Source organism: Suillus plorans (assembly GCF_016647745.1).
Source record: "Suillus plorans strain S12 chromosome Unknown HD556scaffold_19, whole genome shotgun sequence".
NCBI classification, from domain to species: Eukaryota; Fungi; Basidiomycota; class Agaricomycetes; order Boletales; family Suillaceae; genus Suillus; species Suillus plorans.
The window spans coordinates 1-13511 of record NW_024537403.1 but is presented as its reverse complement, the minus strand read 5'-3'; the positions used below and the strand labels follow the sequence as shown (position 1 = coordinate 13511).

The following is a 13511-nucleotide window of genomic DNA, read 5'->3' as shown; positions in this document are numbered from 1 at the left end:
GGGTTAGACGAGGATGCGTTGGAAGTTGCTTGAGGTATCTGTTATCATGTATGAGCACAAACATCCAGCACAGCCAATTCGACATACATTTTCCTTATTGTCGGTGGTTTGCGAGCTTGACACAATACGAGACGGGTTTATTAAACAAATACAGCTGCGCTCTGTCGTGATTGATGTGAGCCACTGCTGCCAGCATGTGAAGACAACTTACTGGTATGTCCCTCTATGCCACACGCACTACATCTGGGTTGTTTTCGAGCGACGACCGGTTGATTGGATTGAGAAGTAGATGGGAGATTTTGTCATGGACGCGTGGCAGTAGTGAAAACAGGTATGAGCACGGGAACTGGTATGATGCGCTGAACGATAGCTATGACATCACTACCAAAGCGGTCCGCTGCAGACCACTTTGTTTCCTTACGTAGGTCATCGGTAGTAGAAAATTTATGGTGGTGAGCACAGTCGACAATACGGTCCAATACCGAGTCTGGCATTGTCACACCAGGACCATAGTCGTTGAGCGCCGAATCACCGTATACTCTCCTAGTTATTAATTCTCGCCATTCTTCCAGAGCATCATGGAGCTCAAATTCCTGTGGCCCCATCTCGTACTTGACAGTGCGTGAACGGTGGGCGATTTTGGAAGGTAAAGATATATTGTTATGTGAGAGAGAGTCGGGATTATGGATGTCGCAACAGACACTTGATGTGAGTGGTGCGCAATGGGTGCAGCCGTCGGAATTTGATGGGTCACATGTAACATGGTCTGGATCTGTGTCATAATAATATTACAACGAGTCAATAGAAGCAACCGCAATTGGAAAATATATTACCAGCCAATGAGTCATTGAAGTGAACATGGAGGACCTTGCGTCGACAATGAATTGTACCTTGCAGGTGAGCATTAATCAAGCAGTCCATCACAGGATCTAATTCCCTCTTCTTCCATGAACCACCTGGCTTTCCCTCCAACTTTGACTGCAACTGCCCTCTTAGCTCTTGATCACCTACCTCCGCTTTGTCACCGTCACTATCATCCCCAGGAATATCATTTTCCCACTCATGTACATCATCCTGCCTGTTTACAGGATGTAGCTGGGTACGCTGTCTTGTAGCCGTACATTCTCTGTTCTCGCCTGCTTTGTGTTTTTTTGTCTCTTGCCGCCAGTGCTTTTCTTCACGCACGTCGTCGAAATACTCTCTTTCAGCAAATAATATTGCTGTGCCTTGGAGTCTGCGATCCCTGACAGCACGTCCCCATCGTTGCCAAAGAGTGGCCAACTTGCATGTCGCTTTCCACTGGATGACAAGTAATATATCTGGTACGTCCATTCCCTAAATGTGACGATGATTAGCTATGATATTGTACTACTAGATGCATATCGATACCCTTACCATTCCGAACGATTCTGTGGTGCAAAGCCCCCAAGTCTCTCCAGATATCAAGCGGTCCACCTCATCTTCTTTGAATCATGTTGTCATGTCAGAGTTAAACCACTTTATCCTGTGACGCAGTGCTGATGGGAGTCGTTTCTGTATTGTTTTTGCCGCCGCTATAGAGTCTTGCATGTCGTCAAAGAAGATGAGAAACTTTGGAGGTGCTGGGTCACTGTCCTTCCAGCTGTCAGGTATTAAAAACGAGAGGTCTTGATATGATGAAAGTGAGTACATGATTTTATGGACGCAGAGTTTGATATTTGCACGATCGACAGAAGTTTGAATCGTGAGGAGTTTGTTTGAGCATATGTGGAGTAGCCGCTTCACGTGTACGAGATTGTCCACTGTGAGCGTTGCGGATGCAAGCATGAAAGGGATGTAGCAAGGCAGGATATAACGGAGATGTTCTAATTCCTTGTATTCAGGATGGAATTCACCCCAGGTTGTGATACAATGTGCTTCATCAAATACCACACCAATAATCTGCTGCGCAAAAAGCGGTTTGCACAGCAGTTTCTCAAATTCCCCTCCAGGTTTCATAAGCTGCTCTGGACTAACGATGACGGCCCTATACTTCATATCTTCGATGTCCTGTGTGAAAAGACCACATTATGATAGTAAGTCGTCCTCCCATAGCATAACTGTTAGATTCTCACACACATATTACAGTGACCTATCTCCGTATAATACGAGGGAACGGACATGCATAATATCCCGTATGATATGGGCCAGCGGACCATGGGCCCATGATAAAAATATCCTCGACTATGACGGATGGGCCGGGAGGGAAATTATTCCCGATGGAGGCGGGTGGGCCCATGCAGGGAATATATAGAGTAGATGAGTGGGCTGATGTATATGAATATTAGGTAGACGGGTGGGCCGAGGTAGTTGGATATTATGCAGATGGGTGTATTAAGGTAGATGTGTATGAGATAGATGGGTAGGTACTTGTTATCATATTCATGGGTGGGCCCAGACACATATTAAATTAGACGGGTGGGCCGAGGGTATTATAAAATATTGTATTAGACGGGTAGGCCCAGACGCATATTAATTAGACGGGTGGGCCGAGGGTGTTGTACGGGATGTTGTATTAGATGGGTGGGCCGAGGGTGGTATAAAATATAGATGGGTGGGCCCATGTGTATCATAATTGTAGACATGATGGAGCTGAGGTAGTTGTACATCAACCAAATCAGAGGAGGTAATAAATCAAAGTTACCGAGTTCCCGGAGCAGCAGGTGATCTCCTGACATGGCCTTTGATGGTGGACAGGTTGTCTTGCAGAATTTGGAATCCGGGGTGCAAAGCTTGTGTTGCCCTATGAGACACCAAGTTCCGACCACCCAAATTTGGGTCAACTGTACCGACTTCTGAGTTCCAGGACCCGGGAGTCGACAAATGAATATCTGATAACCAGCACACTTCCAATCAGGTAGTATTTCATTGAGCAATGGATCATCCAAGGGGTCCCTTATCGGACTCGGTAGTCAATATAGGCAAATGATAATGAAAACATGAAAGTTGTTATTATGCTATTTTTCAAACCCGAGACCCTGAAACCCATTGTTCAACATGTCCATTTTTCACTCACTGCACAAATCACCGAGTTTCGAGTGCCGAAACCCAAAACTCGAAACCCGGTGTGCAACATGTCGATTGTTCATTTACATTACACAGATCATCGAGTTCTGAGTGTTGAGTGCCGAAACCCGAAAATATGTATGGAACATGTCCATTTCTTACTCATTGCACATCTCACCGAGTTTCGAGTGCCGAAACCCGAAACCCAGTGTGCATCATGTCCATTGTTCAATTATATTACACAAGTCATTGAGTTCCGAGTTCCGAGGGCCGAAATCCGAACCCTGGACCCCGAAAATATGTGCGCAACATGTCCATTTTTCACTCACTGCACAAATCACCGAGTTTCAAGTGCCAAAGCATGAAACTTGAAACCCAGTGTGCAACATGTTGATTTTTCATTTATATCACACAAATAACCAAGTGCCAAGTGCCAAGTGCCGAAACCCGAAGCCCGAGACCCGAAAATATGTATGCAACATTTCCATTTTTCACTTGTTGCACAAATCACTGAGTTTCAAGTGCCGAAACCCGAAACTCAAAACCGGGTGTGCAATATGTTCATTGTTCATTTACATTACACAGATCATCGAGTTCCGAGTTCCGAGTGCCGAAACCCGAAGCCCGAGACCCGAAAATATGTACACAACATGTCCATTTTTCACTCACTGCACAAATCACCGAGTTTCGAGTGCCAAAGCATGAAACTTGAAACCCAGTGTGCAACATGTTGATTTTTCATTTATATCACACAAATCATCGAGTTCCGAGTGCCGAGGGCCGAGACCCGAACCCCGAACCCCGAAAATATGTATGCAACATGTCCATTTTTCACTTGTTGCACAAATCACTGAGTTTTGAGTGCCAAAACCTGAAACTTGAAACCCGGCATGCAACATGTTGATTTTTCATTTATATTACACAGATCATTGAGGTCCAAGTGCCGAGGGCCGAATCCCGAAGCCCGAGACCCGAAAATATGTACACAACATGTCCATTTTTCACTCATTGCACAAATCACCGAGTTTTGAGTGCCGAAACCTGAAACCCGGTACTTCAAATGGACACGAATTGTATTTGTATGTATTATCCATTGGTGTAGGGTTCAAATAACTTGGGAATTGTATTTGTCAGCACTCGGTACTCGGTACTCGATGATCGGTGGTCAGTGGTCGGTACTCGATACTCGGTAGTCAATATAGGCAAATGATAATGAAAAATGACAGTTGTAGTCCACGTCAAGGTGAGTGTCTTGGTAGTCTTTCCTTGTCATTCGGCAAAACATCAGCAATAATGAAAAAATGAAAGTTGTTATTATGCTTAACTTCCTTACCGAAGGTTGTAGTCCAAGTCCAGGTGAGTGTAGTGATAGTCTTTTCTTGTCAATTGGTTATCTTGTTACTCATTATGCAGTACTCGGTACATGGTAATTGGTACTCAGTATTTGGTTTTGATACTCGGTACCCAGGAATCAGTAGTCAGCTTAATGAAGGTTGTAGTCCGAGTCTAGGTGAGTTTATTTGTAGTCTTTTCTTGTCCATTGGTTACCAGGTGACCGAGATATAAGCTAAAGAAATCCGAAACATCAATAATGACAAATGAAATACATGTGTGCAGTAAGTGAGTCTAAAGATAAAAGAATGAATATTAATAGCGAGACTTGCACATTATGTCGAGATATCCAACATAACAAGCCTGTGATGTGATCAGAGACCTGGAATAACACCCATATACATCCATTATAATAGCTTAAAAGCTTAGAAAGATTCATGAAGGATTGATGTAATGATAGGCAAAATGACATATGTGTGGAGAGTGACAATAGACATCTTTTATACAAAGTCACATTTATATATGATTCAGGCTGAAAATATCATTACAAATATGTAGGATAGATCGTAAACTACCCAAGGAACCCATACTGCCTACTGCCCTGAGGGTAGGGGGTGGGTAGAAGGGATATAGTGAAAATATGAGTTGACCCAGCATTAAAGTCCTACCACTGCTCAACTAACCATTTTCGATGCTTTGGGTCTTTGAAGTTTCCCACACTCAATTTCTTACCCATTTCACTTCCTCAGTACTCAATTCTTGGTTGATTTGTCTGTAAATTTATGTCTATGATACTTAAGATATTTGAAATGTACCCCAGGTTTCTGATTATGAAGATCCAATGTTTTGAAGGCATGGGCCCCTTATCAGGCGAAATGGCAAGTATACACACTAGCTCACAACTCCAGCCTATTGTGAGCTGATCTTGGTCATAAGAAGCAAGAATATAAGCTATGCTCATTATATATTAAAAGGTTGGATCATGGATGCAAGGGCAAGATACTGAAAATCGTGAAAAATGTCACAAGTGCAATTGTCTATGCTCTGTTCCTGGAAAAGGATCCTGTGTGTCCTGGGCTGGTTATATGATATATCTACTCCGAATATGCTCAGGAATAGACTCCCTACAGTCCTTGAGGTCCAGTCCTACAGGGAAAAAAACCCCAGCAGGTGAACCACCAGAAGAGGGGAGGTACACTATACAATAAAGGATTACCCTATGGTCCTGAGCTCCTGATACATTGTTTCTATTGTTGAATAGATGATTGAGATATAATTTCAAAGTCTATTCACCTAGAAATGAACACATAGAACATATTTTGTATTTTATGTATATATGCAATATCCATTTAAGCACCAAGTCTCAACTACCGATTACCAAGTCCTGACACTTGATAGTTGATAGTCAGTATTCGAGCTCCGAGTGCCAATATTGCCTACCAATATCTCAGTCAAATGATAACCAACCAAGACCCAAGTTCCAAACCTGACTACTGAATACCAAGTATCAGTACTTGGGACTCGGGACTATTGGCTGGAGTACCCAACTATTGATTCACAGGTACCGAGAATTAGAACCAAGTACTGAGTACCTGACTACTGATTCTCGGGTACCAAGTATCAGAACTGAGTACCGAGTACCTGACTACTGATTCTCGGGTATTGAGTATCAGAACCAAATACCGATTCCTTGTACCGAGTACCGAGTAACGAGATAACCAATTGACAAGAAAAAACTACCAATACACTCACCTTGGCTTGGACTACAATTTTTGTTCAGGAACTTAAACATAATAATAACTTTCATTTTTCATTATTGCCGATGTTTCAGATTTCTTTAGCTTATATGATAACTGATGGACAAGAAAAGACTACCAATACACTCCCCTAGACTCGGACTACAACCTTCGGTAAGGAAGTTAAGCGTAATAACAACTTTCATTTTTCATTACCATTTGCCTATATTGACTACCGACCAGTGGCTGAGTGCCGAAGCTTGAAACTTGAAATCGGTGGAAAATGAATCTCGCAACAATGTACACATGAACATGTTTCATTTCCATAAACAATTCCCCGAGTGTCATGTACCGAGCCCCGAAACCCAAAGCCTGAAGCCCGGACTGTGTTGTCAGGTTAGTACAAGACACTCGGTGAATTGTCAAAGGAAATGAAAACATTTTCATGTGTACATTGTCGCAATATTTTGTTTTCCACTGATTTCAAGTTCCAAGCTTCAGCACTCAGCATCCGGCACTCGGAACTCGGAACTCGGCACTCGGAACTCAGAACTCAGTGAAATGTCTAAGGAAATAGAAATTTCACAATTCCCTGAGTTAGTACAAGACACTCAGTGAATTGTCAAAGGAAATAAAACATTTTCATGTGTACATTGTTGCAAGATTTCGTTTTCCACTGATTTCAAGTTTTGAGCTTCAGCACTCGGCACTCGGAGCTCGGCGCTCGGAACTCGGAATTCGGCGCCCGGAACTCGGAACTCAGTGAAATGTCCAAGAAAATAGAAATTTCACAATTCCCCGAGTGTCGTGTACCGAGCCCTGAAGCCTGAAGCCCAGACTGTGTTGTCAGGTTAGTACAAGACACTCGGTGAATTGTCAAAGGAAATGAAACATCTTCATGTGTACATTGTTGCAAGATTTCATTTTCCACTTGATTTCAAGTTTCAAGCTTCAGCACTAACCCAGAACTCGGGACTCGATTTTTGAGATGAAAGACATTTTCAAACATGTTTGAATCAATCTTTCGTGTATCATAAACATTTTACCAACTCCCGAACCCCGAAATTGTGGACTGCCGGGTCTCGGGTTTCGGGGTTCGGGGGTCCCGGAACTCGGAACTCGGTATGTGAGACAACAAAAATATATTTCAAACACAGGTAAGTCAATGTGTTTGTCAATCAACTTGATTGTAAATTATATTTTATTGATCTCCCCAAATTTCCCAAGTTCCGAGTTCCGAGCTCCGGGACCCCCGAACCCCGAAACCCGACACCCGGCAGTCCACAATTTCGGGGTTCGGGAGTTGGTAAAATGTGTATGGATAGATGAAAGGTTAATTTAAATATTTTTGAAAGATGTCCCATATGAAATGTCAAGTCCCAAGTTTCAATTTCCGGGTTTCTGGAAGGCCGAGTCCCGAAGCCCGAAGTCCTGAAACCCGGAGTTCAAAACTCGGGACTTAACATTTCATATGGGACATCTTTCAAAAATGTTTAAATCAACCTTTCATCTATCCATACACATTTTACCAACTCCTGAACCCCGAAATTGTGGACTGTCGGGTTTCGGGGTTCGGGGGTCCCAGAGCTCGGAACTCGGAACTTGGGAAATTAATAAAATATAATTTACAATCGAGTTGATTGACAAACACATTGACTTACCCGTGTTTGAAATATATTTTTGTTGTCTCACATACCGAGTTCCGAGTTCCGGGACCCCCGAACCCCGAAACCCAACACCCGGCAGTCCACAATTTCGGGGTTCGGGGGTTGGTAAATCTCGGTTTGGAGTTTTGCACTGAAAATTTGACATTTATACGTATCTAGGCTCACCCATATATGTACCCATCTATGTACAATTCCCCCACATCAGCCCACCCATCTATGTATTATCCCCCACGTCGGCCCACCCGTCTATGTAATACATCCTATGTTGGCCCACCCGTCTATATAATTATACCCCATCTTGGCCCACCTGTCTATGTAATAAATATTTTATCACACCCTCGGCCCACCCGTCTATTTGATATCCCTTTCGTCGGCCCACCCATATATGTAATACTTTTTATGTCGGCCCACCTGTATATGTAATACACCCCGCGTCAGCCCACCCATCTATGTAATATTCCCCTACCTCGGCCCACCCATATATGTAATACACCCCTGTCGGCCCGCCCGTCTATATAACAATATTTGCCTTACATCTCTCTTCAGCCCAGCTGTCTATAATATCCTACTCTACATATTACCCTGATGGGCCCACCCATCTCCATGAATGATCATATTCCCCTGGCCCATCCGTCAACATCAAGGATATATATATCATTGGCATACATGGGCCCACCCGTCTCCATCGGAAATACTATGTGTCCTGGCCCATCCATCATCATCGAGAATATACACAACATGGGCCCATAATCCGCTGGCCCGTCTCATATGGGATATTATGTAGGTCGGGTGGCCCGTATAATACGGAATTTGTCACTGAAGGGGCTCAATCTGCTGTACTTGCTAGACAAGTGCGTTCGACCCGAGGGGTTAGCTACTATCTGATATTAGTCTGAAGGTAGTGAAATGATAAGCGATCAAAAGTCCGAGTGTGGGAAACAAAGTCCGAAGGTATAATCACAAGTCCGATGCCAAAGTGTCGGGTCCGATGTTTTCAGGTTAGCGGACTAGCGGGTTTCGGGTGCGGGTTCAGTGGACTATGGAGAATAGTGGTAGTGAATGTTGGGAAAGTGAGCGGTATGCGGAATATATTGATAATGACAGGTATTTCAGATAGAAAGAGCAGTAATATTTGCAATGTCAACTAAGAACTACGGAATATTGGGTTTGGCCACAAAGCGTCAGGAAACAGCTCCCTACTACTTGGATGATGAATAAGGCTTGAGGTCAGTCCAATATATATATAAGTATGTAGAAATGCGGAACCTGTAGGCGAAAGTAGCTGCGGAATATTTCAGGTCTGATGTACATGTAAACAAACACGAGGCGCTGCGGACTATGGGAACACATGTAATAGCACTTGCTGCAACATGAGTAATGTGCAAAATAATGAACTATGCACCTAGTGGGGCTAGCAAGACAGGATGAGACACGGATAGGACAAGTGCACGGGAAAATGTTGGGTCTGATGTGGCTGAAACATCGGGTCTGCTAGTCAAAATGTTGGGTCCGAAATGTCAAAGTGTCGGATTGAACGGGAAGCGATTATTGTGTGATGTGAATCATGAAATAACTGAATACAAGCATAGCGCAAGCTCGAGTGCTACAACAGGCCAATGGACCATGGGCCAATGTTAGAAATATCATCGACTATGATGGATGGGCCAGGAGGAATATTATTTCTGATGGAGGCGGGTGGGCCCATGTGGGGAATATGTAGAGTAGATGAGTGGGCCGATGGACATGGATATTCTATAGATGGATGGGCCAAGGTAGTTGGATATATGTAGATGGGTGTACCAAGGTAGGTGGGTATCAGATAGACGGGTATGCTGAGGGTACTTGTTATCACATACACGGGCGGGCCCAGATATATTGTATTAGATGGGTGGGCTGAGGTTGTTATATTATATATTATATTAGACGGGTGGGCCCACATATTACAGTGACCTATCTCCATATAATACGAGGGAATGGACGTGCATAATATCCCGTATGATACGGGCCAGTGGATCATGGGCCCATGATAAAAATATCCTCGACTATGACGGATGGGCCGGGAGGAAAATTATTCCTGATGGAGGTGGGTGGGCCCATGCAGGGAGTATATAGAGTAGATGAGTGGGCCGATGTACATGAATATTAGGTAGACGGGTGGGCCGAGGTAGTTGGATATTATGCAGATGGGTGTATTAAGGTAGATGTGTATGAGATAGATGGGTAGGTACTTGTTATTACATTCACGGGTGGGCCCAGACACATATTAAATTAGACGGGTGGGCCCAGACGCATATTAATTAGATGGGTGGGCCGAGAGTGTTTTATACAATATTTCATTAGACAGGTGGGCCGAGGGTGGTATAAAATATAGACGGGTGGGCCCATGTGTATCATAATTGTAGACATGATGGAGCTGAGGTAGTTGTACATCAACCAAATCAGAGGAGGTAATAAATCAAAGTTACCGAGTTCCCAGAGCAGCAGGTGATCTCTTGACATGGCCTTTGATGGTGCACAGGTTGTCTTGCAGAATGGGGAATACGGGGTGCAAGGCTTGTGTTGCCCTACGAGAAGCCAAGTTCCAACCACCGAAATTCTCCGAGTTCCGAGTTCTGGGACCCGGGACTCAACACATAATTTAGTTAATACTTTCCGTGTTAAATGGCCAACCGAAGTTGAGATGTTTCTGAAGAGAGCAGCAGGTGCTCTCTTGACATGGCCTTTGATGGCACGTAGGTTGTCTTGCAGAATGTGGAATCCCGGGTGCGAGGCTTGTGTTGCCCTATGAGAAGCCAAGTTCTGACCACCAAAATTTGAGTCAACCGTACCGAGTTCCAAGTTCCGGGACCCGGGAGTCAACAAATGAATATCTGATATCCAGCACACTTCCAATCAGGTAGTATTTCATTGAGCAATGGATAATACATCTTTGACAGCCAAAATTATCCAGGCTCCCTTATCTGATCCTCACTATCTCCACCCCCTTTAACACCAAAGTCTGGACATCCAGCATTCAGCGTCTGATTTCCCAAGATCAACATCCAGCATGAACATCTCTTCCCCTTCCACTCCTGATAGCATAAACATCTGGCACACTTGGGCCCTGACTGTCACTTATGAAGCAGGGGAATATACCGAACAGAAATTCAAGGCAGAGAAGACTGGAGGAGACCCAGTCATACCTTCTCCCAACCTAGACACTGATCTGGTAATGACGTGTGATCGCTTGGTTGATGTACTCATAAAGGCATATAGAAATCCCAGTGGGTCTTCCTGCAGATTCGAAAATTCATTTTATCATTCAAATTCCTGCATGACAGTTCAGATGCAGATGGATATTGCAAGATATAGCAATTGATCTCCCCGAAGGACACCGGGCATAATGAACAGAGAGAGGCTAGGTTGCTTGAGAGGTGTCCTCCTGGCCATGAAGGCAAAAGGTTGGTGACGAACCTGCCACAATTCTCGATGCATCCAGTGCCATCATGAATGGTACCTCCCAGACGCCCTGACCGACACCACCCAGGTGTGTAATATACATTGTTACTCAATGGATATTGAATATCAAATGGAACCTACAGAAGGAAATCAGGGAGGCCACCGATTTGCTCGCTCCAAGCCTCGAAAAAAGTGTAAGGGCTGATGGCAATTGGCAAACTAATCAAAAGTGGTTCAACCGGGGCTCGGAAGATGTTGGGGCAACTCCCGGATGCATCAATTTATCTCCAGCATGGTTTCAACAGGGACATGAGGTAGGATCTGATGAGATGGTGATTCCGGCAGTCATACTCACCAATCCCAAAGAATGTGTCGATCCGGAGGTATCTGCATCATTGAAGGGACCTTCCTGCGAGAATATCCTCAAAGCCATTGCAAGGCCAGCAGCCATCGCGTCGCGGCACTCAGAGTCATGCATCCTGAGCAGTACTGGGCAGGGTTGCGAACCTTGTCAAACCTCGGACATATAGCAGTAAGCAAGGATCTGCCACAGATGCCAGAGGCCCTGCAGTACTGGGCATCGGTGTTTAACACCCTCTCCATCATTTCCAATCGGGAAACCCCAATCATCGAGACCATTTGTCCATTGCTGAATGCTTCGACATTCTCACCACCGTGGGGAACTATTCTAATGCTCGGATGACAATGCCAAGCCTTCAGCTGGAGTTCAAGTACAATTCCGGCTGTATGATTGCGTTTTCCGGAAGGATTGTGAGACATGGAGTTTATGATGTGGAAGGGGATCAGATTGCTTGGGCATGGTATATGAGGGATTCTGTTCACATTTACGCTGGTGTTCCATCATGTGGATGGGCTAGTGTGGATGGTCCATACAGTGTGTGAAAGATCACAAAGAGCATGCATTGTGACCTATATACATTCCAACAAATGAATACCATGTACCAATAGTTATCTGGACCTCAATACTCAATTTTGAGCATTTGCGAAGTGATATATGGGACTGAATAATTTGGATGCGAGCCTCGGTATTCGATAATTGGAACTCGGGACTTGACATATGGGAGTCCCGAGTGCCAGGGTACTGAGTCCCGAGACCCGGACCTCAGCACTTGATATTTGAGACTGGGGGAAGATGTATCAATATGCTCAAATTAACATTTGTTATTGCCGTACACATTTGACAAAACCCTGAACCCCGACATTGTGAACTCGGGACTCGACACTGTTCTGAATACCGAGTCCCGGAAGCCCAGGTCCCGAGTCCCGAATTTCGGAGTTCGGGGTTCGGCGACCCGGAGCTGGCAACTGTGTTGGGTGTCAGGGTATGCGGAGCATTGGAGATAGCATGTGTCAGTATTTTGCGTTTCATGGTTCATGTTTGGCTGACACATGCGATCTCCAATGTTCGGATACCCTGACACCCAACACAGTTGCCGAGCTCCGGGTCCGAACCCCGACTCCGAAATTCAGGACTCAGGACCTGGGTTTCGGGACTCGGGACTCGGAGCTCGTGACCTGGGACTCGACAGTGTTCTGAATACCGAGTCCCTGACGCCCGATTCCATAATCACGAAAGATGAACCATGAAACGCAGAATACTGACACATGCTATCTCCAATGCTCCGGATACCCTGACACCCAACACAGTTGCCGAGCTCCGGGTCCCGAGTCCCGAAACCCGAGTCCCGAATTTCGGAGTTCGGGGTTCGGTGACCCGGAGCTCGGCAACTGTGTTGGGTGTCAGGGTATCCGGAGCATTGGAGATAGCATGTGTCAGTATTCTGCGTTTCATGGTTCATCTTTCGTGATTATGGAATCGGGCGTCAGGGACTCGGTATTCAGAACACTGTCGAGTCCCAGGTCACGAGCTCCGAGTCCCGAGTCCCGAAACCCAGGTCCGAGTCCTGAATTTCGGAGTTCGGGGTTCGGTGACGGAGCTCGGCAACTGTGTTGGGTGTCAGGGTATCCTGACATTGGAGATCGCATGTGTCAGCCAAACATGAACCATGAAACGCAAAATACTGACACATGCTATCTCCAATGCTCCGCATACCCTGACACCCAACACAGTTGCCGAGCTCCGGGTCGCCGAACCCCGAACTCCGAAATTCGGACTCGGGACCTGGGCTTCCGGGACTCGGATGCAAGATTTTTGAATGCATAGAATATTTTACATCTTGTATACAATGAACACTGAATGGGACTACACTCCTTTGCCTTTCCTCAATTTCTCTAACATGTCAGTGTACATCTTCACCTCTGCCATCTTGGCTTTGATGCCCCATCTTGCTCC

General features: G+C 45.1%; 2 protein-coding genes across 2 annotated transcripts; one reads left to right on the top strand and one right to left on the bottom strand.

Moving 5' to 3' along the window:
- Positions 1-302: 302 nt before the first annotated feature.
- Positions 303-2141, bottom strand: HD556DRAFT_1441530 (P-loop containing nucleoside triphosphate hydrolase protein; the record flags this gene model as incomplete). The annotated part of the gene is made up of 5 exons (XM_041306317.1): positions 303-772; positions 834-1335; positions 1396-1463; positions 1512-2028; positions 2094-2141. The coding sequence occupies 5 exons, from the start codon at positions 2139-2141 to the stop codon at positions 303-305; spliced, it is 1605 nt and encodes a 534-aa protein (XP_041161745.1).
- An 8481-nt stretch (positions 2142-10622) lies between these two features.
- HD556DRAFT_1360034 (uncharacterized protein) lies at positions 10623-12212 on the top strand. Its single transcript, XM_041302599.1, has 7 exons — positions 10623-11078; positions 11111-11172; positions 11193-11236; positions 11263-11285; positions 11341-11511; positions 11581-11683; positions 11832-12212. Exons 1-7 carry the CDS (start codon positions 11073-11075, stop codon positions 12098-12100), a joined length of 678 nt encoding a protein of 225 aa, XP_041161744.1. The 5' UTR covers positions 10623-11072; the 3' UTR covers positions 12101-12212.
- Positions 12213-13511: the final 1299 nt, after the last annotated feature.